Source organism: Daktulosphaira vitifoliae, unplaced genomic scaffold, assembly GCF_025091365.1.
Source record: "Daktulosphaira vitifoliae isolate Bord-2020 unplaced genomic scaffold, ASM2509136v1 Scaffold_1, whole genome shotgun sequence".
NCBI classification, from domain to species: Eukaryota; Metazoa; Arthropoda; class Insecta; order Hemiptera; family Phylloxeridae; genus Daktulosphaira; species Daktulosphaira vitifoliae.
The window spans coordinates 63,195,005-63,222,862 of NW_026099572.1; the positions used below are offsets into that span (position 1 = coordinate 63,195,005).

Consider the following 27,858-nt stretch of genomic DNA (forward strand, 5'->3'; position numbering starts at 1 on the left):
ATTTCAAATAATTTGAACAGAACTAATTTTAAAATGGTCAAATAGAATTTCTATAAATTGAAATAATTTCAAGAGATTTGCGAAGGAGGTACCATTTCTACGTTATTTTATTGTGTTCGCTTTTCGAATCTATAAAATCAATGCTATCGGCTAAATAATAATGGAATAAATTACACAAGTAGTAATGTCACTAATTTCCACAGCGAGTAATGGTGCGCAGATTAAAGAGATCAACACTCAGCGAAAGTGGTCGTTTACTTGAAACGCGATAGTACTGATACGGACCATGTAACGTTATCTTTTTAAAATGCGAAAACAATAGACCAGAACACACGGTGGCGGTGGTTTTGTGCGCCGACCATACAGCGGTCGATGGCTGTGCGGCGATATACGAGAGAATAAGTTTACGAGGCCGTTATTTCTTCTTTTCGACAACAAACTGTCGCTAATTCCTTACCGGGAACGGTCCAGTGAATGGCCTACAATTGTTAAACGCAACACGCTGAGAAAACAGAAACGATGGGCGTGTGACTTCTAAACGATTTGATCCAAAACCAAACGTAACGCCTTAACGCCACACACATAAGTTTAACGGCCCACACATTCGACCAAACCTGTGCGAGAGACTCCTACTAAGTAAATCGTTCTCCAAGTTACGTCACTGACGCGCCGAAAACCCGACAAAAGCGGTTGTACTTCATTAGATAATTTGTAAAACTTGCAAATTTTGTGCCAACAACCTTTTTTTCTTTCGACACGATTTATTTACAAGTACAAGTGAGTAAACTGTTCATGCCATTACAGTAAACGATTACATCAAAAAAATGATCACCTGTCGGCCATAATGTACATTATACAATGACACAAATAGTCGTATCGATCACCGACAATCAACTGAAACTTAAATTGAAATTATACAGGGCAACTCATTTAACCTAAACAGAACTTGGCTTACAATCATTAATTGCCAATCACTTGTTAATAATCGGATGATAAATATCCATTTGGATTTTCCACATTGAAAAAATCAATATACTCTTCTTTTTATTGATTGTAATTGATGCACAAATCATACAATTATTAGGTAACACATACGTTGCACATTGGTGGAAAATTGCACACCAATTGTAGATAAACTTGAATACTTTTACAATAGTAATAACAAACACCTATCAGACACGCGCAGGTAATACTTCGTGCGTATCGTTCAAGACGTGTTAAACAAATTACACTCGCTTTGCTTTTCATATTAAAATTTTAGNAACAAATTACACTCGCTTTGCTTTTCATATTAAAATTTTAGAATCTCATCCCGTTATCCAAATATTAATTGTATAGAGTTCATTTTAAAATGTGCAAATTATGTGAACGTATCCAGTTAAACCGATTAAAAATACGTACATTTTCTTGGCAAACGACTAATTTTACAACCATCTCGTACTTTTTTAAGATGTCTCCTACTGAAAATCAATACAGTCTTCCAATAACTACAGTTATCTTTTAAGTATACCATCTAACGTTCCATTTTTCAAAACCAACACAAATGAACAACAATAAATAATTGAATTTGCCTATAAACTCATTTAAGTATTATCATTCGATTTTTTATAATAATTGAACACACACGCGACAAATTAATTTCATTTCACGTAATCACGTTTCATTTATAACTTTTTAGATACGGTTATAAAGCAAACACAAAAGTACGCACGATAATCGTTTAAATGACACCCACCTACCTAAATGGTTTAATTGAGAAAACCATACGCAGCTCATATTTTTAAGTACGGTTGACCGCTTTCAATTTTATGTTTATCCCAATTACTATTGAAACGTATGGCTGATAGTCAAAAACCATTAATCAGTTGTCCATAAATTAATTAACCACAGTAGTTGGTGATAATCACGCACATGTATCTACAGTCAACTCGGCATTGAGGGAGTATAATGTTTAACAGGGGTAACAAACAAATATTGCGATCACGTGACGGGCAAGTAAAGTCTAAGGGTAGAAGTTAATATAGTTGAGAGTCCAACACGGTGATAATGATAGAACTTGACGTTTATCTATGTTTACTTTTCGAAGGGGATCACAGAGAGACATCGTCAGCCTTAGCAACAAAACTATGTCTAAAAGAAAAGTGTGCTCGGAATAAAACGCAAGCACGTAAAGAGTTATTTTTTATAAATCCCACACAACGTTTTGCCTTAATCAAACGGGAAAAAATATATCAACAATATAATAACGAAGCATTTTTTTTGTTGCAAATATCTAGTCAACCAACAGTCGATTTCACTGAGAAATTTCTAGCTATGTCTATGTAACTACAAATACCATGAAATGTAAAATAAAAAGCTACGTATCAAAAACAACTAAAAAAAAAATTTCTAAATAAATATTATACAATATTCCTAATTAACATTTTAGTTGAAATGTCAAACACGATTCAAAACATTTTTTGAATCGACATTTTATATTTGAATAAAGATATAAAACATCCTTTCTACTTTTAAATTCAACTTATAAACGAAAATAAACAAAACTTTATAGAACCTTAACAAAGATTTAATCATATTTTTTAATATCTAGAGCTTATTTACAAAACAAAGTGTAAAATAAAAATCTACGAAAATGACTTGTAAATTAAATAGTGTCATATGTTTTGATAAATACGATTTAAAATTGGTTAAGTATTTTTTTTAGTTGGGAATATTTCAAGTGGAACGAATCTTTTTTTATGAGTAAAGCCCGTAAAGCAGAAGCAAGATAACAAAGTTATATTTATTTGATGTCACCTAGCACTAATATTTACGTTGCACGATATGGGAGATAAGATTTTAAATGTTATTCAATTGAAATAATTATGAAAAATAAACTTGGGTATTATAAGTGAAATCATTCATTTAAATTTAACCATAAGATTTATAGCGCAAAAATTGAACTCGGAACAATGATAAATTAAAAATAAAAGTAAAACCGTTGAAAATTATTAGGTAAAAAATACGTTCAAAATGAACAAAAACGTACCATTTTAGAGATCTTTCAAGGTACGACAATTTGTCCTCAAAATTTTTTTAATGGCACGTCACATAGTAAAGTTGACCGTCTATTCAGAACGGCACGCGTCACAATAATAAAAAATGATCATTAAAAATTAGTTAAAAAAAATTAAGTGCGAACTTGTGGAATTATAAAACATTTGTTCACGACAGTCATCGTATAACGGCCGCGAACACGTGTAGCTCGCGTGTAACTAAATAAGCGTAACCAAATTGTCGAGCGTTCGACGCTAACGGACTTCCCGACGCTTGCCGGTCACTGATTGTGGAGATTGGTGCGATGCGTCCTCGACGTTGGGCGAACTTGCGCGCGCAAGTGCCGAACGCTCACTCCTACTACGCGAATTTGTTAACTTCATCACCAGACAACTTTTGCCTAATGGTGTGCGATACACATACATTGTAACTACGACCAAACCGACATCAGCCTGCACAGTTAGGCGCATGCGTAACGTGAAATTTTTCTATTCCGTTGTTGAACTTTACCCAACAAAAACCATATGTTCAAATTGTTTTTTTTTGAATAGCTAATAACGGTCGATTTTCAACAAGCATGAGATCGAGAGGATATTTAACATATCAATTTATTGGCATACTTAATAATTAGGAACGGCTAAATATTTTATGAGCCGATAATGGATTCTAATATCAAAAGTGTCCATCGAATCTGTAATATTATTAAAGGATTAATTTAGTTTACGTATGAAGTGGTTGTTGAAAATCTTAGTCACACCCAATTAATTTGATTATTTTGAAACATTAATTAAAGACCGCTGTCTTTAACGTTCAATGTTTACTTGCGGCTTTTAACACAAGCAACAATTATTTTTCAACTTTAAATAAACTGAAATAAAAAAACTCAATACCAGTATTACGTGTTTTTATTAAACTCACAACAAACTCTTATCGCGTTTGATTTCTACATGATTAATAAAATGTTAATTATGAACACCCGATTCATAATAAACATACGTTTACATATTTCCGCTAAATTCAAAGTAGAACATTAGAATTCTAAAAAAAAATGCAAAGTAAAATCTTAGTGATGTTATTTTTAAATTATTAATTTTAAAATGATTTTTCAACAATATCAAAATTAAATACAATAATGATGACGTAGGAAATAATTCCTAGGGAAGGTGCCAACTAAAATTCCGCATGGGTATAAAACTAAATAATTTATGATTAGTTAATACAATAATACATTTAGAACACATTGTTATATGTTATAATATTGTTGATATTATAATGACTTGTTATAACACATTATCATAAAATTCATCAAGAAAAATATTGCAAGTTGTTGGTAAAATTCAAAATAAAATTATTGTAATTTCATTAAGAGAATAACTAAATAAATATAATTAGGTACGCTGTAAATTTTTATTTTTATAATTAGGTTGAATATCTAATTGAATACTTTTATACATTTTTAATAAATACTAACAATGGTATTACTATGAAGGTTTGTACATAATATGTAGAATAAATAACGATTCATTTAATAATAAGCCATTCAATTAATCATTTACTACAAAAATACACTTTTATAACACCGTTAAAAGTTATAATACTAATAACAAACAAGCTGAATCACTGAACGACATATCAACCAACCATACACCATAATTATTGCCATAATAACTAAAATTGCATTACTCGTCTAAACACATAAAACCATATAATGTCAATGAACCAGTCTACGTTTATTTCATTAAATATAAGACACGGCATCTTAATATTACCAATAATCTACAAAATATTTTTTTATGAAGCTATTTAAATCTTCATTATAGCTATTTTTTTTTTAACATATACAACATAAATTAATAGCAATTGAATTTATTGAAAAAAATCTATCCAATTATTTTTTAACCATCTTTACCTTACATTATAAAAGTTGTATAAACAATGTAAAACTTTTTTACGTTAAACTATGTGTTCAGTACAAAAAATTCAAGAATATATTTTCTATACAAAATAAAAATATTAAATTATCTGAGTAAGTGATATTTTGTGCTTAATATACAAAATTTTGAGCTCAACACAAAACAAAAAAGTAAACAAAATATTGCATTTCTTTTTCTTGAGTACTCTTGCTCTTGCTTTGTCCGGAATATCATAAAAAACGCTATTATTTCACTTAAGCCAGCACGAGTTATGCAAATTTAGTGCAAAATGTCATACATAGCACACTATTCGTGTAAAGCCACTTCAGTGGATGACTGTTACATGGCGTATGTTCCATTTAAGTGAATCGGGTAGAAATATGTACTGAGAAATTCTATTTGTAAGTGAATAAAAAATTTTAATTAAAATATTTATTACTAACAAGACATTAATAAATGTATACTGTCAGTACTTAATCAGATTAAAGTACGGTTTATTTCATTGGTGTCAACATTAATAAAGTGATATTTTTTAAAAGTAATTGACAATTTCGTCAAAATCTTTTTTGATTTAACTAAACTTGATTCCTTAAAAAAATTTAACTTTATTTTGGATAGTTAAAAGAAAATTTTAGAAATCACACCGATAGTTTTTGTTAAATTAAATAACATTATAAATAAAATAAAAATAAATCATAATAACAACAAATTTACTTTTTAATTGACAAAACCTTTTTAAAGTTTTAAACATTTTGTGAGTTTATAAAATATTTGTTTTATTTTTTCAACACAAGTGAATTTGAGATGACCCAAATGAAATGAAAGAATTTAATGCAATAATTTAGTTTAATCGTACTAATGAATATAATTAACTATGAGTATACAGGCGACAATTAAAATCTATAGATTTAAACTATTATAAAATAAATAGTATGAATGTAACGAGAAACAAAATTGAACAACGAAGTTCATAAACTCATTTTCGAGAAAAATAAACCCATACCTTTCATGTCCATCGAGATCTACTAAGAAAAAAAAATAATAATTTCGAGGTGAAAAAAATTTACTTTATTAATACACGTTTAATGAAGTAAAATACATAATCAAAATAAAATTAAGGCAATAAATATTACCTGGGAGGAGTAATGAGTATTATATACACAGCTTTGTACGGAGAAGTGAAAGTTCAAACGTGAAGAAGAAACACAATAATTTAAAAAAATAAATAAGACTACGATAATTATTTAGTTATCAAGATCTGCAAATGGAGATGATATAAGTAGTCAATTTAGAAATGTTTTGCAACACTATTTTAATTACTATCTAAAATTAATTTAAAACGCCTATAAAAAAGTTTTAACTTGTTAAGTGTATGACATTATACCTCCAAAATTGCATTCACATGTATAAATCTTTGAACATAAATAAAAAAAAAAGTAAATGACTATGTAATGTGATGTACAATACTTTAAAATTTTAAATTTCTATTCTTAGAAGAGAAAAATAATCAATATTGATTGTTAACATATTATTTTTAAACTACTAAATTTTACTAGAGACTTAAACGTAAGTATTAAATGCATACCTATTAATAAATAATTCTACACTTTCAACTAATGATTTTGCTATAAATATGTTTAGTTAATTAGTTTAGTATAACGCTATCGTGATCTTTGTTTAATTATAATCAAAATTAAACAAAGAGAAACTTCTTTAGCCAACTTCTTATATAATAAATAATATAAAATAATAAAATTAACCTTTTAAGCTTGGCGTATACATACTAATATATATAATTTATAGAAATTTTATTTTTTTATTAACTACTACTATCATGATAAACTTAGATGATCAAACGCCTCACAGTAATTTAGAACTTTTTTTAAGATTCTTAAAGGTCATTTAAACTATACACCCAAAGAAAAACCTCAATCAAAATTGAAAGAGAAATTTTATCAAGGGTTTATGATAATGTTTTATTAATACGAACAAAATAACTATTCTTATAAATAATTATTGTTCAAGACAAGAAAAAAAAATATTCAATTTATCAAATTGAACAATGAATTTATTATATAGATCGAGGTTTTTCTCTGGGTGTACAAATAAATAACTTTAAAAAACCTATAAAAATTATAAAACTAAAAAAACCAGTAAACCAAAAAATTTATAAAGATATATTCTTTATAATAAATAATTCTTATTTAAACTTTAAAAATTCATATACTTATATAAAACAATATTAATACAACCCTAAAACAATCTAACTACATTATTCTGAGATGAATAAGATAATCTACTTTCTTATTCCCTTCGGGCCCTACAGGAATTCCATAGAGGACCAACCCGGCCAATTATCTTTGACGTGTACTCACATTGTTAACAAGTATTAACATAGATCATTGTTTTAGAAAAACACTGTTAAACTCAAGACTTTCTTTTCTTTATCAAAATGTATTGCACAAATGTCGCATAAATAATCGAGGAGAAATATAACCGTCCCTGAAACAATAAAACTCGTGGTTTTATTTTTAAAATGACGGTATAAGTGAAAACTGAAAGCTGTTATTAAAATAAAACCATTTATAACGTTAAAACAATATAAATGTGTACATTTTTTCTAGCGATAGTAAGTCACTACAATATTTAACATAAAGAACGAGCGATGATAAACGAGAACTGTGTCAATGACTATACATCAATTAATAACACACAATTACTTTTTTTAAGTTTTTAAAATAATTTACTAGGACATATATATTTTGAAAGATGTTTATAAAACGTTTTAAATATAATAAAAAAATTGTTTTTATTATTTACAGCCTAACATATAACATAGATGAAAAATAAATTAACTCATCACTACATAAAATAAAAAGCAATTAAAAATAATAAATATGACAAACTTCATTTAGCTGATTTTCCATTTTTTTTATACACGTATACAACTATTGTTTAGTTGTTTTAAATTTATGAAACCTTGAATATTTGAAATTTTCAATCTATTATAAAATTGATACAGAAATGATTTATTTCTGTTCAACCAGTATTTTATGATTTTATTTTGTTTAAATTTTTATATATGATATTGTTATTTCTGAAATATACAGTATCTTTCAATGTTAAATTATATTATAATCTATATAATTTTATTTTATTTCAACTCTAATATATTATGTTAAGTAGGCTATATCATATAATTATAATTAGTGTTCAAACTAACACCGAATATAGATATTTCATTATTCATAAACAAAAAAAAGATAAAATAAAAAAAATTCGATATTAATTGGAGTCAAACAGGAAGTGGTCTATTTCTTAAAACCAAAAATCAAAGAATGACTAAGATTCAAATAATAGAAACACCTATTTATTAATTAAACTGTAATATTATTCAATTATTTTTTTAAAACCACAAAAAGTAATAAATAGCATTTTAAAGGTATCTTAATGTAATAATATACACGACAAACAAACGGGCACCCTTTTTTTTCTGGTGTCGGTATAATCGAATAGCATGACGATAGATACGTATCGTGAAGTGGTAAACGTCAGGCCCACTCATTAGAGTGACTGCCACGACATAACAACCTTCCCCAACAGTACAGCACAGCACGCACAATATAAACACACCGTAGAAACTAATTTCATTGTCACGGTCAACCGCAAGCGGGTTGGGAGTTGGAATGATAGATTTAATTTTCTTCCTACCCCGTTTCTTAAGACGTCACTTGATACCACAAGACAAAAAGTATTATTTTTGAAAATTATTATTTATAGAAGTAGCATGGAACATTAAATTACTATGCAACAAACGTTTATAGTATTTTTTAATCATGAGTCCACTTCCTAAACGCCAGTCTATAGATTTCTGTCTGCTCCTGGGTTAACATTCTTGTAGCTATTGGTTCAAGGTCACTAAGTTAGCCACGACGTAAAAAACAGAATTACTGGTTTTATCGGTCGGTCGACAGCAAATTTTTGTAAACGAATACATTGGTAACACGCCTTTATCATAGATCCTATTTAATAAAACCAATAACTCCGCTACAAAAGTAAAATAACATGACTAACTATTCTAAAAAAAAAATAATCATTTTATAATCAACACAATACTATTACAGTAATGTATTTAATGACAATACATTCGGCCGCTAAAATATTTACAATAGAAAACGATACGTTGTAGAATTATTATATTATGTCTATTCAAAAGAGTACTACATCAAGTTACGATGAGCAGTGCTGTGTGTTATATGTATTGGAACACTACAATTTACCGAGTGAAAAATTTAAGGTTCAATGAATGAATCAACGACACGCATGTCTCATATCCATTGTCGACTTGTCGACCGAATGTCGAATAACTAATTTCTTTGCTATAGAATAGAATAAAAATAATTTCGTATTCTCAAAGGATATTGACTTGGCGGGAAATATTGTATTTTATAGATTATAATTATACAGCCAACCAGACCAAGAGAGGCCAATATTTGAAAACTTGATATATAAATGGAATACTTATACTAGTTAACATGCAAATTTCATTTACTCGTTATAATTATTTTCATTGCGACTTACTAGAATACAGTAAATTATATGTAGGGAAAAATAAAAAACCATTTATATATTTTTAAACGACAAATTTTTTTATGGACAAACGGATAAGAAAACGTAGAAAATTTAAAAACTACTTGTTCTAATTAATACACATATTTTTTATTAATATTATTATGAAATAAGTATATTATGTTTAAAAAAATTGGTTGAAATGGCTCTCTTTAATTAAACATTAACTAAAATATTTCAATAGTTATGTCACAATTTTTTTAATTCTATTTTTTTTAAAACCTTCTCATAAAAGTTATAAATATTTTACATTTGCATCATTATGTTATAATGAATCATAATGAACGCGTAATTAATTACAAGTTTGCCAATGACATTATCTGGGACAATATTACTTAGAGAAAGTAAATCTTGTAGTTTCATAAACGAGTTGTGAAGATTTAGCTTATTACAACAAAAACTAGTAGCTATTCTAAAGTCGATTTATTTGATACTATGCGTTAAATTTAAAAATTAAGGAATAGTTTAGACAAATTTTAGGTTTCTTCTACTCTTAAAGATCTATTTTTATATATCTTGGTTTCAACATAATATTTTGCTCGAGCTTAAATTAGTTAGTAATGTTCGCACTATTGAAATGAAACTAATCTGATATAAAAAGAGTAAGTAAAAGTAATTTCTTAACTTTGAGTTACTAAAAAAGGTATGGACATGTTTTGCACTCATCATTATTTTAATTACATATTAAAAAAATAAGTTGATAGAAAAATTTCTAGGTTCCCAAAAACATTATATTCGAATATTTAACAGTAACTTCTTCGAACAGCGACTTGGGCAGAATAATAAGACTTCAAGAAAAATTGAAACTATAAATTAAAAAAATAATAATACAATTTTAAGTACGAACAACAGTAATAGACACAATCCATGTGAATTTTCATATTTCATTAAAACAACGTTAAAAGGCACAATAAAAAATCATGAAATTCAAGGTCACACAAACAATGAAATTTTAGATTACATGGCACTAGTCAATACAAATTTTAGTTTTACTCAAACTAATTTAGTACATTCATATAAGTTGAGTTGAATGCATAAATATTAAAATTACAGTGATAAGATAAGTACCTTGTAAGTAGGGTTAGATTTTCGCCGTATTTAAATTTTCAAACTTGCTAAAAATATACTAAGACATAAAATTTACTAAATTTTCTAGACACAACTTTAAAAATTATTATCGAATATTATTTGATCATTTAGATAAAACATATTACGCACCATCAACACTACAACGAATATCATTCAATACTGTTGTAGAATTCGACCCGGCAGACTGGAGGGAACAATAATTATCGGGTTGACGGCCATGCTGTGAGAATTCCTTATAATGCATGTGCTGCGTGCTACGTTGCCGTTGTGCCATCTCCGAACATGCTACAAGACATGTGATTATGAGATAAACAGGTTAACTTAACTTTAAGTTTAAATACTATAATAAGTTAAGTATTTACACTTTACGATGAAAAATATACTAACGAAATATTATGTACACTTTTTTAATTTAATAAAATTATCAAACTATTTTTAAAAGTACATTAGAACTTAAAATATTTAACTAAATATAATTGAAATATTTAAACCATTTGTCATAAAGAAATCTTGATTATATACAGAGCCGAGGTCTTTTTATAACTATTCAACTGTAGATTAAATAACTTATTACTGTCTTGAGAAAATACTCAATATTTGTGATACGTCCCTTAAACGTCATTCTATATTTTTTTACAGTTACAAAATTTCATTAATTATTTTAATTTTACTTAACGATTTTTTTTCTTTAGCAAAAATATTTATCTACTTACATTTTATGAAAAAATCTATATGTGAGTGTTTATCACCTTAGGCAGTTACTTATAGATTATACAGACGAATTATGATCACAATGTCATTTTATTTAAATGTTCCACACTAATAACATTAGTCAAGCATAGTAAAAATTAGGGAGAAACCAGCTTAATTTTAGATTTATGGGAAATATTAATAAAAAGTTAAATTAAAAAAAAAATTATAACCAAATAATATAACAAGCATTTTCTTTATTTAATTTTTGAATATATACAAATATATTTTTTTATATAAAGAAGTCATCTTATCTTATGGAATTTTTTATACAAAGTTTTATCTAACAGTACATAAAAGATACATTTTAAGAAAATGTATTAAAAGATATTTATTTACCAAGCCCTCCCATTAAATTTCCTAAACCACCGCCAGCACCTTGTTGTAACTGTCTCATAACATTCTGTAATCCTGGCATACCACCTAAAGTTTTAGGAAGAAAAGATAATATATTATAAATATGAATTAATTTATTAATTACTAGTTTAATAATAAATATTTTATTATTTCAAATGTTTTCTCACCTATTTGTTGTAAAACTCTTGGATCCATCATTTTGGTTATTTGTTGATTAAGTTTGGCCATTTGAGATGGGTTTACATTTTTAGACATATCACCAGTCTTAAAAAGTCCTTTAATGCCACCCATTTTTTTTACAACCCCAGCAAATTTGGTATACTGTGATATCAGTTCTCTTACTTCACGCTCAGTTACACCAGCTCCTTGTGATACCCTGATAATCCTACCAGGTTGTTTAGTAAATAGTTTTGCTCCATCTCTATGGTCCAATTCTACAGAAAAACATTATGATAGTATTATTACATTAAATATAATAGTAAATCAAAGTTTTATTGAGCATGAAATTAACTATAAAATGTATAATCACCTCCATCATTCATACTATCCATTATTGTCATAAGCTTTTTTAACCGTGCCATTGACTCAATTTCACTTCCTTTTGAAAGGAAATCTTGACTGAAACCAGGTATCATACCCTAAGATTATTTAATAATTTAAATTAGAATACAAAGTTTTAGTTATTATTATTATTAACTTAGTAATCAATATTAACTTACCATTATTTGAGAAAATGGTCCCATTTTCATAATATTTTGAAATTGTTCATACATATCACGAATAGTAAACTGACCATGTTTAATTTTTTCTATTAATTCTTCATTATCTTCTAGTTTAAGTTCATTTACTTTGTCAATAAGACCTTCTATATCACCCATACCAAGTAATTTTGATACAAATGGCTTAGTCTTAAAAGGTTCAAAATCGTCAATGTGTTCACCAGTACCAATAAATATAATTGGACTTTTAGTAGCAGCAACGCTAGTCATAAAATACAAAAATAAATAATGATTGAAAGTGAAAAAATATACATATTAAAAAAATAAAAATATTATAAACTTTTAATTTCATTAAGAATGTTAGATATTCTTGGCCACACCATCCAAATAGGACAGTAAGGCCGAGTTGATAACACAGCAGTGCTTGACATACACTGCCTCAGGTTTGAAACTCGGTCATGGGCGGCTTTATTTGCTGAATGAGAGATCAATTCAGTAATTGGAGTCGCTATCCCTTTCTCTGGCAACAAACTAACCACTCATCCCGGAGTATCAATGGTTAAGAAAATTTCATTAGCCATAATGGGCTTATAAGGCGTTAAAAAAAAAGAATGTTTGATTGTATAATTATGTAATCAAATGAGCTAAATCAGGTAAGTAAAGTTTAACTCTCTTAGATTAAGTATAAAAGCAATATAATAATAAAATCACATGACTAAACAAATTAAATAGTTTTGAGGTTAGACGGATAATCAAATTACACAATATTTAGTTTTTTTAAATGATTTTTCATATGAACTAGTAGAAAAAATTTCAGGGACATGTATATGTTTTATAAATATTATATGCAATAAAACTAAAAATTTTGATTATAATAGAACTATTTTCTAATAATCTGAGAATTCTAGTCATTTTGAAATTTATACTTTGGTTAACTATAAAATCAAGTCAATATCATGTCTTTAAATAAAACATATATCTTTTTCTTTTCCTTGTCTTTATCCCAAATACTTGGAGTTGGCCACCCTTATATTATCCTCGTCAATACCACTGTTCTTTTGTACAACTAATCCTTACTCCTACTTATTCTTAGTCCCTTTCTTTCAATAGCTGATTTCCACATTTCTAACCTTTGATTAATTTCATCTCTATTTTCTTTTATTAACACTATCATCAGCAAATAACATGCCTCACAATACCTCTCCTCGTATTATTTAGTAAATTCATTTATCACTATACAAAACAAGTAAGGGAAGAATATTGATACACTACTACTTTTACCTTAATCTCTTTTGTTATTCCGCTCATAATTTTTACGAGAATACAAGTGCTATCGTACATATCCTTTATTATACTAATGTACCATTTTGAGTTTTCTGTTTTCATTAATGCCCATTTAAAAAAAACCTTCTCGGTACTCTATTATACGTTTTTTCCAAATCTATAAATACCATACACAGCTTTTTTGTCTTTTTCCTATATATTTCTATTAATTGTCTCACACAAAAAAGTCTCGCTCTATTATTGACTTTCCAGACAAAATACTAAACTGGATTTTTTTTTATTTAACTGAAACATTTATTAATCTAATTTTATAAAAATAGAGGGAAATATATCAAAATCAAAGTGTGTTAGCACTACTTTGCCATTAAAATTAAAATATACTTCATTATAAAAATTCAAAAAATAATTTGTCAAAATTTTATTACGCGCTGAGAGCTCCTCCTCCTTTGGCATGACCATCAAGTTTAGTGATTACTACAGAACCAATATTAACTTTTTCTTTAAAAGCTTTTGCTTGGCCTTCACAAGCTTGACCTATTGTTGCATCCATCACAAAAACAATGTTATCTGGTTTCTAAAGTATATATTATTTCAATTAATAATAATAATATAAATAAAATCACTGCAGTAGTCTTACAATAGTATTAGAAACTTGCAACATTTCTTCAAATAATGATGCTTCTTGTTTATGGCGTCCACTAGTATCAACAACAATAATTTCAAAACCTTCTTTTTTAAACATGTCTACACCATCTTGAGCTATAACAACAGGATCAACTTCTGTGTAGCTAAAAAATATTTAAATGTTTTTCATTGAAATAATTATTCAAATTTTACAAACAGAATAATTCTAATGATAATGAATAAAATTTATCAATAACTTAGAATACTCTGTACTACTGCCATACATCAGACAATATTATCTAAAATTATTAAATTTTTTAAGATTTAAGTATATTTAGATTTAATATTTAAGTCTCTCTTTGATGATTTACATTCTTATAATTATTGTATTAAAAAAATTGCCAACTTTTATAGCAAAATTCAATTTAAATAAAAAAAAAAAAAAGCAAACAAATAGTTTTTAACTTTTAAAACAAAAATAGATACTTTAATAGTAATTTTACCTTCCATAAAATGGAATTTGTGCTTTTGTAGCATTTTGTTTCAATTGGTCATATGCTCCAGCTCGAAAAGTATCAGCACAAACAAGACAAGTTTTCCAATTTTTTTTTAAATAATAATATGCTAATTTAGTACAAGTTGTTGTTTTACCAGAACCTTGTAACCCTACAAACATTATAATATTAGGGCGTCCCTTGACAGGTTGATATGATTTTACTCCTGGATCAACTAACTACAAATTTCATAAATTAAAAGCTTTTGTAAGATAATGTAATATTTGGGGTAAAACCTATATAAAACAATTTTTTTTTCATACTTTAACTAATTCTTTAAATACTGCACTTTGTATCATGCGCCTTTTATTAAGGCCACCAGCCATTTCATCAAAATCAATAACATTACGAACATTTTCTCTTAATTTTTTAACTAGCATAACATTTACATTAGCTTCGAGAAGTGCTGCACAAATATCTTTAAGCATAGAGTTTAAAACCTACAAAAAATTAAAAATATAAGTTATCCTTAATTAAAAACTAAAAAAAACATGTTCATACTTCTTCATTGATTACACTAGCATTGTTCAAGCCCCGAAGGGCTGAAGTGATCTTTCGGCCCAAATCGGCCAAAACCATTTTGATTTCAATTAGAAAAAACAAATGTCTCAAAGATTCACATAAGTGATTTTGCCATGCAAACTATTTGTTTTCTAATCAAAAATTTCATTTATAATTATCAATCTACTGATAGCAATCCTTTATACTACGTATACAGAATATAATATTAAGGTTAGTCATAAACAGTGTTTCCAAACTTCAAAATGATAATCTTATCTTATCATATTTCTAAAAAAATTAATATTGTCAAGAAAAATGCTTTATTAAATTATATATGGAGTAAATTTTTGAATAATGAAATGTTATTATTATTTTTTTTAATATATAAAATTAAACTTAGAAATTTAAAATAGATTCAAATAACGTTGATATCAAAACGTAATAAAACCACAAAACAGCATAATCATAGAAGTTTTTCTGTGATAAAACGATATTTTCAAACACGTTAATGATAAGTTAGGTATACGTAAATTATCTTGATGTACGAACTGAATATGAGTCGTGGAATTCCAAGTGATTTACTTAAAAACAATAGCTACGTTAAATTTTAAATGATATGGAATAGTTTGAAATTTTTTTTGTACACTTTATTTTTTCACAACTTTTAGTAATACTTTTATATTGCTACAGCAATGGTGTATAATAAATTTGAAATAATTATTTAGGTAACATTTGGAAATGATAGTTAAGTTGAAATAAAAAAAATTGTTTTTATTCAATATTATCGATGTTCGAAATCACAGATTTGCAAAGTAAGTCAAATTTTATACTTGTCTGTGATTTTTAATAAGCTTAAAATTTTTATTTTCAATTAGAAATTGGAGTCGGACTAGCCGGCTTTGGGATTACATTCTTATTTTTGGGTATGTTATTACTTTTTGACAAAGGATTGCTAGCTATTGGTAATGTAAGTAACATACTATTAATATCATGTAACTCAGATGCAGTAATCTTAAAATATTGATTATTTAATAACTTTAAGATACTATTCATTGTTGGATTAAGCTGTGTAATAGGAGTTACAAGGACTCTAAAATTTTTTTTTCAACGTCATAAGATAAAGGCCTCGGTTTCATTTTTTGGTGGTATCTTAGTTGTTTTATTTGGATGGCCATTAGTGGGAATGTTATTAGAAATCTATGGATTTATTCTTTTATTCAGGTATATTAGTTTTTAATAATTTAGAAAAATAAAAAAATTATAATTAATTTTGCTATCAATAAATTATTTTTATAATTTTTTATCTCTTTTCTAGTGGTTTCTTTCCAGTAGTAATAAATTTTATGCGTAGAGTTCCTGTTTTGGGCACACTTTTAAATCTGCCAATTTTAAGTGGAGTATGTAAATGTAGTTTAATTAAACTGATAAATTTTGATTGAATATTTAAATATTTCAATATAATTTCAGATATTAGATAGGATTGCAGGTGATACTAGTCGAACTATGGTATGAACTAAAATGAAACAATATTGGTAAACAATAGATTAAAAATCAGATGTTAAGAAATTATAATTTATCTTTTGTAAATGTTTTCTATTATGAAAGTTATATATTAATAGCGTATTTTAGGCATTAATATTTCAGGTTCTATATATTATATTTTATTCTGCATTATAAAACCTAATATTTATTAAAAAAATATTTCTTTTTGTAATATTTTAAATTTTATTTTAGGGTTTTCAATGATTGTGAATAATAATAAGAACTTAATACTACTAACTGGACATTCCCTGGGATCTTTTCCTGTTATCTATTATTTAAATTTATTATACATTTATAAATTACATAAAATTGTCTAATTAATTTTTAAAAATAGCAAACTTTGTATGTTTGTAAGATAAAAATTTAATTTTATAAAGCTATTTAAAATATTAAATTTATATTAAAAAACTGATGAAACAATACTTACAAGTATTTTAAATGTTACAATTTTTAGAATATTTTTGTTCTAAATATATTTCTTGATTTTAATTATAAAAAAAAATAAATCAGTAGACAATGTATGCTACCTCCATAGATCCATATCACAAGTTCATTAAAACAAATAAACAAAAGACTTCTAAAATTGGATTTTGTTGTATGGAGTTCAGCTAAGAAAAAAAATTTGTAGTAGAGAATAAAAGTTTAAAAGTACAGATATATTATATTATATAAGTGTATTATATTATGCTTATGTTTGAAAGTGACTAAAAAATAAAAAATCTTTTTTAAATTATTTACTTTACAATATCATCTTATTAAAACAATTTCAAAGGTTAGGTATAATTAGAGGGATAGTAAAATTATTTTTATTTTACTCTGTAACAATTCATATATTTTTATGTATTAGATTAAAAATAAGCTATTGCAAACTTACTTGATAGTTTAACCTTCCCCCCTCTCGAAATTTAATATAATGATATTTGCTAAGAACATTTTTATAGTTTAGCTTTAGATTCTGAGAGATTTGTCTACTTTCAGCTCATTATAAAGAGCGTTCGAAAACCTAATATTTAAAATGTATTTAAATATTTTAAATTAGCATATCAAGTGTTATTTGATAAGATGTTTGAAGGGTTTATCTTAATTTCTCCTCTTTAAAAAAAATATTTTTGTTTAAATTAATATGTAAGTTTCATAATTTTTAGGGACTGATACATAATAAGAAAAAAATATGAACATATTAGAACCCAAAGTGTGACTATGCACCTGTTCAAACCATTTTAAGTTATAATAAGTCATCAAAAATGAACAAATATTTTTTTGTGTTATCCACTGAAATATATTAAAAAATTATTCAAATGAATAATTTGTATTAATAAGAATTAATTGGAGTACAGTTGCGTGCTGTTAAAGAATTTATCTCCTTTTGTGATTTGTCGCCAAACAAAATAATGTGGTAGATGACTGGTTTATTTTATAAGAATAATTTAGTTAATTTAAACTAGTTTGTTTTTTATTTTATCGGTATCGTTACGTCACTATTATTACACATCGTTATGTGTAATAATGATTATACATGATATTATGTATAAATTTAACTATTTTATAAACTATTTATTGAAATAATTATTTACCTAAGTAGACCTGATAAAACTTTCGTTTATTTTTCAATTTTTGTTTTGTAATTTAAATTTATTATTATATCAAAAAAGTGATATTTTTAAATTAAAATTAATATAATATTAGCAGTTTTTTTAACGTGTTATAAGGGTAGTATTAATTAAATTGAGTAACCCAACTGCTTACATAATAAGCACACGAAAATTTTGATAATAAGCCCCTTAATTTAAAACGCCTGGACATGCTATTCAGTACTAAATAAGTAATAAGGTGATAGTTTCAAATTATTCACAAACTTTATTAATCGTCAGTTTTGGTTAATTCTTTTTATTGTATTAAAATAGTCGAACCACGGAAAAAGTCACTTGACAAAAATTTACGCGACAAATAGTCGCTTGATAAATTAGTCGATACGTGATAGTTCCCATCTCAAACTATGAGTGAAAAAAATGTATATATTATCAGCTTTACAGTAACCTTGAACATTTTGATAACATATGTTATGTTTTATGATTGACTAGAGATAAGAGTTATTTAACATTTATGTCCAATAATTAAATTTTTTGTCGAGTACTGGTTAATCTATATTCTTTTGTTTTTTTACATCATTTTGCAATGTTTTTTTTTACTCCTTTTATTCGCAATCCTATTACCGACTTGACTGGTCCTATCATGACTGCTCAATTAGGCCAACGTTGTGCAGAGTTTGAGATGAGAATGATGAACTGCTTTGAAGCTTATGGTAATCCTCTAGGCTATCAAAAATGTCAAGATTACTATGAAGATTTTAAAGAATGCTGTACTCGTGAAAAACAAGTAAAAAAACTAGATTGAATGTCTCTAGTTTGTTAACGTTTTTAACTTGTTTAAATTTAATAGTATAAATTATTTAATAATGTTATGTTAAATATTTTTGATGCAAAATTGATCGTTAATTAAATTATAAGTTTCCCAATACTATTTTTAAAAACAAAATGATCAATTTTGAGTAAAACACACATTTTCTCACAAAATTATTAATAAATTTTAATTTTTTATATTGAATAAAAAACTATAGTATTATGTAGTCAAATTATTATATATTTCTTCCCTTCAGGAATATAAAACCTCGGCTTTAATTTTTTCTAATGGGAATCCCAATTATTAATTTGATAATACTAGGAAAAAAAAATTATAAAAAATTTTTGTTATATCATAACAAGTTTAACAAATAAGTTTTTTTTATCTATTTCAGCATTATAAATTAACTAATCTGAGATCAATGAACTAATAATATATCATTGTTAAGAATAACTGAATTAAAATTTTTATATTTTGTCACATGAACTAGTGACTAATTTAAATAAAAAAATCTTATCTTTGTTAATTCAAGTCTATTAATAGACATACTCTCTTCTATTCATTGCAAGTATACTATCAAATTTAATGTCAATTACTGGTATAAAAAACTTTTTTTGATAAAAATCATAAAGAATAGTTTATGATTTATTGAAAAGGTTGTGAGAAAATGAGTAAAAAATTAATTATCCTATATATACATACATTTATATACATATATGTGTGTGTGTGTATTTCAGATCTAATTAACAACACATAACTTTTGATACAATTATCATTGTGTTGAAATTTTTCATAAAATTAATTTATGCATTTTTAGACCATGTTAAAGTCATATATTTTATACTATTTAAGCATATTAGTATAATCAAATTTTGAACTGTTACATTTTATTTGATACTGAATAATTTACTTACTGTAAATACTTACAATTTAAATTATTTTAAGATTTTTTATTAGAAAGAAAAAAACTAAAGAACCCAAATTGACTTATCATGATAAGTCAATTAGAAATTAAAATTTTATTTTACTCTTACTAAAAAAACATGACATTTTTTTTTATCATTTATTTTGAGCCAAAATAATTCTTGTTTTCCAATGCTAGGAAAAAAACAATCTAAAAATAAAATTCCAAGTTTTATTACAATTATATTATTCTCTAAATTGTAAATGATATCTTCTTTAAAAAAAAATATTTTAATTATTTAAGGATTATAAATAGATGATATTGGAAAAAATCATTATATGGTTATAAAAAATTTTCAGTATATGTTAGAATATCAGTATTGATTAATTTACTACACAAACTTCTAAGATAAATAACTTATATATATATATTAATTTTTAAGATGACGAGAATTTATGCTATTCAAAAGGAACGATCATTACAAGCTAAAATTCAAGGTAAAGGAAAAGAATATGAAAATCCACCTGTTATGCATACATTTTAAATAAATCAATAATGTTTTGTAAAAATAAAGTTAATGTAGAGTATTTATATTCAAAGTTGTTTTAATTTTAAATGGTAGTTAATCAGTTTTGTACAAATAATCATATTTACTTATTGGTTTAATTATAAAATATTAACAAACAAATGATTAAATTTAATTTCCATTTGTTTTAAGTTTTTTGTTAGCACTGTTGCTATCTTCATTCTTTCGCTTATTATTGAATCTTTTTGCCCCTTTATTCTTATTTCTTTCCCTCTTCATTTTATCCTTCATTTGGAGGATTCCTTTCATCTCTTTTGTCATTTCATTTAATACAGATTGTTCTACACTATCCTCAGGCAATGAAAAAGTAATATTTAGGTCATTAGTCTTATCAGCTATGTTTTTTAATAATTCTTCAGCAATTGTAACTGGTTTTAATCGAATCCAAGCACTTAATTTATCTTCATTAATTTTTACAAAAGCAACTTGCCACTCATAACTAGAGCAAATTTCTTTAATTTTATCAACAGAGACAGCATCAGTAAGATTATCAGCTTTGATTAAATATCCTTTTTTGAAATATTTTTCAGTTTCTGCCTTTTGTTTTTGGTCTTTTCTAGCAAGTTTTTGATCATACTCAACTTTTTTTTGGTCAAGGAAATCTTTTTCCCACTCTCTTTCCAACTCTACATCTCCATATTTAACAGATTCAAGTTTTAAAAATGCTTCAGCTTGCTCTTTAGTTTCAAAAGTGAAATAAAGAGTACCTTTAAACTCTTTTGTCTTTTGTTTCCTTGGGATAACTTTAGTTATTTTAAAATCTTTCAAAGATGCAGCATAATCGAGTAATTCATCCATAGTCGCCGTTTTAGGAAAACCTTTACAGTAAATAGATCGTTCAATCATTTCATTTAGATATTCTTGATCAGCAATAGGTATAACTTTCTCTGGTTTACGCCTAATCTTGTCTTTATTTTCATTTACTTCTACAATACTGCTTGTAGCTTTCTGAATTGCATTAGCAATCACCAATGGATCCTTAGAAATAGAAGCTAATCGCTTAAATGTTAATAAAACACTGATTTTAACCCAACCATCATCTTCTTTTATTTCGTTCTGTAAAAATTTGTCATATGGTAAGTTTGTGTCACTGAAATAGTACTCCAGCTGTTTGAGAATTTTTGAATCAACTTCATCATTAACATTTTCAACACTTTTGACATCAGTTGACTCCATATTATCAACTAAAATATAAATTAATTAATATTAAGTCAGAATTACAACTATTTATTTGTTATTTCAATACTTACACAGTATGTTATTTAACTAAATGAATTGTGTTTAATTAAATAATGTATTTATTTAAACATAAAAACCAACAAGTTACAAAGAAATTTTAACTATTTCAAAATAATTAAAAAAACAAAAAAGAATTACAACTACAGTAAATATATTCTATGATAATTAAAAAAATGTGAATATGTACTATGCGGTATGTAACATAAGCCGCTTTATCATGCGTGCTTGTCACTTGTCAGTGTTAACACGAGGTTATTGCAAAGAATAATGTTTAGATGAACAACTTACGATTAACAATCATGAAGTACGTAAAGAGTAATGTATTCTATTTGTATATTTGAGGTTAAATAAACAGAAATGTGGGCATTGGTGCATAAATTCCTAGAGTTACTTTTGCCACATTACACTTAGAACATTTTAATTCAAATTATTTTTTTGGCTACATCTCCCTCATTTCGAAAAATACTCTGATAGATATTATAATATCAAGAATAGTTTTTTTGAAGTGTTTAATTAAGATAGATAAGATCAACATATTTTGAAGATACTTTGTTGAAATAAAGCTTATTTTGTTCATAAAACTTTAAAAAAATTTGTGTGCGGAGGAAGATGAAATACCTTTAGTATATTTTATTTATCTGAATAATTATTTTTAATACATAGAATTTATATTTTGGTAAGGCTTTTTGTTAGTTATTTCCATACAATTGTCTACATTATATTTCAATCGGAGTATTGGTATTCGTAGTATAAAAGACTCGTGGAAAAAGCAAATCCGTTTTCTTCGGTTTATGCAATTATCATTAATAAAACCTAAAGATGATAAAATTATCAAATTTTATTAATATCAGTAGTGTTTTGTGACAAAATATGGATGTTTGAAAAAGAAGGTTCCTCTACTTGAAAGAACAAAGTGTAGGTAAAGTTTAAGTTTTTATTTTTTTGTGTTTCCTGTTAAAGATATTTTATTAAAAATAATTTAAATGTTAAAATTATCTATATGAAAAAAGAAACAAATTAAGTTCTGTTTTGTTAAAAATAGTATAATGTTGACTGAGTTAAATACATTTTATTACAAATATGAAAAAATTCAGTTTTTTTTCTTGAAGTCTTGCAACATTTTCAACAAATATTTTTTGATCATGTGTTGATTTATAATAATTTTTATAATTTTGAATACTTAAAATTGGAAAATTACATATATTGATTATATTTATATGTTTTTCTAATTTTATTTAGAAATAACCTATTTTGTGTTTAAAATTCAATAAAAGAATATAAAGAGGATATTTGTAGGTATTTTAAGAGAGTATAAATCTGGTATTTAGTCATGAAATGTCTAAAATGATTATTTAATTATTATAGATATTATTATATAGACACTATTATTTTAGATTTTGTATAATGTTTAATACTCCACGATTAAAGAAAGAATTAAACCAATTAATATGTAAACCCCCAGATGGAATGGAAGTGAACATTAAAGAAGGGTCTACTTCTATTTTAGAGGCTCGTGAGTACTAATTTAAACTATATTTTTATAAAAATTATATTATTTATAAAAATATATTAATGATTTTTGCATATTTTTTTTAGAACTCAAAGGCCCTCCAGACTCTCCTTATGAAAACGGTATTTTTAAATTGCAGCTAGAACTACCACCAAGGTACATACACCACTATTTAGATAAGTTGGGTTTTATATTTACCTACACCTTATCATAAGAGTTTTTTATTTTAATCAAAAAAGTTGAATTAATAAATAAAAATTTTGAGTATATTTTTGTATTGTTAAGGAAAATATTTAGTAATCTTAAAAGACATCAATAGTTACAAGTTCAAACAATTAATTTTTAAAATATTTAATTAATTACGTAAGAACAATTTTCATAAAAAAATTTCTATTAATATTTTCAAAAATTATTAGTATTTTCCAAAAATAATATTGAATTTTTTTTTACTTTCTTTACTACCTTGGAGAATGCCAAAAAAGATATCCATAAACAGTAACTTACACCATTGATTTTAACTTCAATGCGAAGTTAAGAAGGTATTAATTATTCTATGATGGGTTTTTTTTGTGTCTGTCACTACTTTTTCTCAGATCAATTTTTTTCAATGATATGTTAAAAGATCTTAAATTCTATTTAATTAAAGACATCACCCTCAATAATTGATAAATTTTCCCTTGTTTTTACAAATTGTTTTCTATTGGTAAGATAAGACTTCAACAACAAAAGAATAGAATTACTAAATTTTTATAAGGATTCCATGATCAGAGTGAAATGTCTTATTAAAATCATTAAAGTTGGTACCAACTTGCTCATCTTTACAAAAGCTATCAAGAATAAAGGAGAAGAAAATCAAGGTATTATTAACTGTAGATTTCCCAGGACAAACTATGCTGGTTATCATAATTACATAGTTGAGACTTCTTGTTACATAATCATATATGATTGATTCAAATATTTTAGCAAGATAAGATAATATAGAGATAGGTCTCTAATTTGAATCATTAGATAGATTGTCTGATTTAAAAGAGGAGTGATGGCAGATGTTTTCCAAACTGTAGGAAAAATGCCTTTGTCTAAGGAGATATGAAAAAGCAAGTAAACACGATAAGCATTCAATAATTGATACTCGTACAAAAAATGGGCAAAAATACAATCAGGGCCATTTGACTGGTTATTTTTTAAGGTAGAAAGAGCAGTTAAAATGTCATTATAAGTAAAGTGATAGTTATTTGGAATATTTAATCTAAAAACTTTTTAACTTGATTTACAAGAGCAATTTGGGGGGGTCTAAAGAGTTTGAATTCTCCTCATTACACAGTTCCCTTAAAAGTTATGAAAATTTTTATAAAAATATTTTTAAAAAGGAGAGAAATTAAATTATTTCACCCAAACATTTTTTTAAATTGTGCTTATGATATAAAAGAAATCAAAAAATACTAAGGCTGAAATAGAGAATTGTTTTTTAAAATATTCTGAGCAATCTGTTAAATGCTAATGGTTGATCGAATAAAAAACATTTCAATAAAAGAGTTGTTTGTAATTTTTTCTTCTATCAAATTATAAAGTTGAAAATAGGGGTTCCTATTTAAGAAAATGATAAATAAGAATTTTTATTCTTAAAGAAATAAAAAAAAAACTGTATATTATTGTAGAATTTTTTAAATCTTATTTTTTTTTCTCTTTACAAAAATTTAGAATTCTCAATAGTTTCTAAAAAAATAAGTGTCTTACCAGATTTCAAATACCCTATTTATGTTGTTATTTTATAACTTTATAAATCATTATATGTATACCTGAAAATATAAAATAATTTATAAAATGAAAAATATGTGTGTTACTATATAAACCTAAAAAAATGAATTTTTATCAAAAATAAATCAATTATCTAGTTAAGCTATTTAATTAAAGAACATGCAATTTTTTATTTATATTTATTAAAAAAAGTAAATGATAAAATAAATGTTAGAGAGAAATGTTTGTTTTTATCCATAATATAGGAAATAGTATTTTTGAAACAATTTGTAAAAATTTTATTTTTGCAGTTATGTTTATTAAATAACCATTTTTAACTATTCTATAACCTAAGGAATACAGAATATTTCATTATACTTACTAACACATTTTAGTTTTTAAAGTAATTTTTAACCAAATATTTTCAATTTAATTAACTTTAATCTGTATTTTTATTACACATTTAAAATCTTTTATTTCATTAGGTATCCATTTGAACCTCCTAGAGTGACATTTAAAACTCCGATATATCATCCAAATATAGACAGCAGTGGTAGAATATGTTTAGATATTTTAAAAATGCCTCCTACAGGTGCTTGGAAACCACTTATTACACTAGAAGGTGTTTTGGTTGCTATATGTAATTTAATGAATTGTCCAAATCCAAATGATCCACTTGTACCTGATATTGTAAGTATTTCATCTACCTAATGTATACACATATTTTATCTATAAAGAAAAGGGGACTATTTTTTTATTTAAAATGCTTCTTAGCTATTGGAATTTTTACTATAAAAACCTATAGCACATCATTTATATTTCCTTATTTAAATAAATTGGTATTGAGTAATAAAGGAAATATTTCATAAATAATTTGTTTTTAAAGTAATAGTTTAGATGGGCCAAGTGTGTTATATCGGTCTGAATGTTATTATGATTATTGAAACTGGTAATATGAAATTACCATAATTAACATTACTATGTACTAATTTTAGCGTTAAATAAAACGGTTTGTTTAAAAAATTTTTGGTTTGGTTAGTAACTTTGGTGTTTCAATAAATGTTTTAAATATATAAACTATTCTGGGTAATTGTGAATTTAAAATATATTACTATATATTTTTATTGTGATATTAAATATGTTCATTAGTTGATTTGGTATTAAATTTTAAATCTCACATCCCCCCAAATTATTTATCATAATAAAAATGCGAGTGAGTATTAAATTCTGGAAATTAAGCCAATGAGCATGAACTTATCTTGCTACTTTTCTAAAGTGAATTTTTTGTAAATTATTTTATTTTATTTTATTATATACATTACATAAGTTATTATTGTTATGTTTAACTATTATTATAATTTAATTCAGGCAAAAGAATTCAAGACTGACAAGGAGTTATATGAATCTAAAGCTAGAAATATCACTAAAATACATGCCACCACATCGAAATTGAATAAAGAATAAACTTAAATAACAATTTTTACAAATTCTAAAACCTATTTTTATTATAAACAATTTTTTTTATATATTATATACCTTATTAATATTTAATTAAATATTTTGTATAAATTTGTAAAATATATTTAATTATAATTTCTATTTGTTTTTACTATCCTTAGATTGATTCAATGACTAATGAATCTCCTATCTTCCTTATTTATAACAGTTACTTTAAGATTTTTCTTTATTATTGTTATTATCCATTCATTGTTTCTCATTAGATATCCAATCCATTTTTTTTTATTTTGAATTTTGAGAAATTTATTTTGTTTTTTAATTTTGTGCATTTTCTGAAAACGAAAAAGGTTGGTGTACCATAACCTTTCACCAAAAAAATTTAATTTGAAACTTTCTTTATGGACATTTTTTAGTACTTTTTTTAACATTTTTATTACAAGCAAAATTATCTATTTTCTAAGTGTATTGGGTCCTGAAAAATAAAAAACATAAGATATAAAAATAACAATTTTTGTATCATAAAATTTATGTTTTATTTTTTTATTAATAATCCGTAACTTAGTTCTGTAAATTTTTTTTTTAGATAAATTTAATCTTTCAAACAAAAAATTATTATTAATATCAAAAGCATAGTAGAGTAGTTTGACAGTAATTTCAGTGACTGTCAAACTTTAAAACTGTCTCGAAATTTGCAAAAGGCTGGGCTATATTTATAAGCTATTTTAGAAATGTGCTATTAATTTAAAACTTGTATCAACAAAAGCGTAATTAAATGTTCAATAATTGAGAGAAAAAATAGCATTTTTCTAATCATTTTAAGCTGATTATGAACATAAGTCATCAAAATATCATATATGCTAACATTATTGTCAGTATAGATATTTGAAGGGCACAATAACATCCATTATTTTTTTCTTTAATTTATTATTATAATAATTACTAGGTTTAAAAACAAAATCGAAATACTTGTGTAAAAAATGATTTTGAATCCATTGATAGTGAAAACTTTTTGTTAGAATCTAACAATTT

General features: G+C 25.4%; 6 protein-coding genes across 15 annotated transcripts in view; 3 read left to right on the forward strand and 3 right to left on the reverse strand.

Moving 5' to 3' along the window:
• LOC126894769 (uncharacterized) overlaps positions 1-10,878 on the reverse strand; it is an 87,967-nt gene extending 77,089 nt beyond the window's left edge. For 2 of the 4 annotated variants that reach the window (XM_050666017.1, XM_050666016.1), the window contains exon 1: positions 3,029-3,343. In XM_050666017.1, the coding sequence (XP_050521974.1) occupies positions 3,029-3,031 (3 nt within the window). In that variant the 5' untranslated portion in view covers positions 3,032-3,343. Of the gene's footprint in view, positions 1-3,028; positions 3,347-10,646 lie in introns of those variants that run through there. The other 2 variants (XM_050666019.1, XM_050666018.1) reach the window with 2 other exon arrangements.
• A 716-nt stretch (positions 10,879-11,594) lies between these two features.
• LOC126894772 (signal recognition particle 54 kDa protein) lies at positions 11,595-15,625 on the reverse strand. The gene is made up of 9 exons (XM_050666023.1): positions 15,457-15,625; positions 15,219-15,395; positions 14,905-15,134; positions 14,415-14,565; positions 14,203-14,351; positions 12,494-12,755; positions 12,304-12,412; positions 11,942-12,208; positions 11,595-11,840 (listed from the first exon to the last, which is right to left on the reverse strand). Exons 1-9 carry the CDS (start codon positions 15,532-15,534, stop codon positions 11,749-11,751), a joined length of 1,515 nt encoding a protein of 504 aa, XP_050521980.1. The 5' UTR covers positions 15,535-15,625; the 3' UTR covers positions 11,595-11,748.
• A 352-nt stretch (positions 15,626-15,977) lies between these two features.
• Positions 15,978-17,731, forward strand: LOC126894776 (vesicle transport protein GOT1B). 5 transcript variants are annotated; one of them, XR_007701510.1, is made up of 6 exons: positions 15,978-16,268; positions 16,332-16,423; positions 16,499-16,677; positions 16,772-16,863; positions 16,924-16,988; positions 17,191-17,731. XR_007701510.1 is itself a non-coding variant. In XM_050666033.1 (6 exons), the coding sequence occupies exons 1-5, from the start codon at positions 16,244-16,246 to the stop codon at positions 16,932-16,934; spliced, it is 399 nt and encodes a 132-aa protein (XP_050521990.1). In that variant the 5' UTR covers positions 15,978-16,243; the 3' UTR covers positions 16,935-16,962; positions 17,191-17,731. The 5 variants fall into 5 exon arrangements, 4 of the variants coding, with proteins under 4 accessions (XP_050521990.1, XP_050521988.1, XP_050521987.1 ...); XM_050666033.1 differs by having other exon boundaries at positions 16,924-16,962; XM_050666031.1 differs by having other exon boundaries at positions 16,772-16,853.
• A 1,349-nt stretch (positions 17,732-19,080) lies between these two features.
• On the forward strand, positions 19,081-20,895 carry LOC126894778 (NADH dehydrogenase [ubiquinone] iron-sulfur protein 5). Its single transcript, XM_050666035.1, has 2 exons — positions 19,081-19,374; positions 20,745-20,895. The coding sequence occupies exons 1-2, from the start codon at positions 19,174-19,176 to the stop codon at positions 20,844-20,846; spliced, it is 303 nt and encodes a 100-aa protein (XP_050521992.1). The 5' UTR covers positions 19,081-19,173; the 3' UTR covers positions 20,847-20,895.
• Positions 20,888-22,421, reverse strand: LOC126894773 (la protein homolog). Its single transcript, XM_050666024.1, has 2 exons — positions 22,139-22,421; positions 20,888-22,072 (listed from the first exon to the last, which is right to left on the reverse strand). Exon 2 carries the CDS (start codon positions 22,062-22,064, stop codon positions 21,000-21,002), a length of 1,065 nt encoding a protein of 354 aa, XP_050521981.1. The 5' UTR covers positions 22,065-22,072; positions 22,139-22,421; the 3' UTR covers positions 20,888-20,999.
• A 459-nt stretch (positions 22,422-22,880) lies between these two features.
• Positions 22,881-26,970, forward strand: LOC126894775 (ubiquitin-conjugating enzyme E2 T-like). 3 transcript variants are annotated; one of them, XM_050666027.1, is made up of 5 exons: positions 22,881-23,046; positions 23,522-23,640; positions 23,724-23,793; positions 25,857-26,061; positions 26,740-26,970. In XM_050666027.1, exons 2-5 carry the CDS (start codon positions 23,532-23,534, stop codon positions 26,833-26,835), a joined length of 480 nt encoding a protein of 159 aa, XP_050521984.1. In that variant the 5' UTR covers positions 22,881-23,046; positions 23,522-23,531; the 3' UTR covers positions 26,836-26,970. The 3 variants fall into 3 exon arrangements, with proteins under 3 accessions (XP_050521984.1, XP_050521985.1, XP_050521986.1); XM_050666028.1 differs by having other exon boundaries at positions 22,881-23,042; XM_050666029.1 differs by lacking the exon at positions 22,881-23,046 and adding an exon at positions 23,402-23,423.
• The last annotated feature ends 888 nt before the right edge of the window (positions 26,971-27,858 follow it).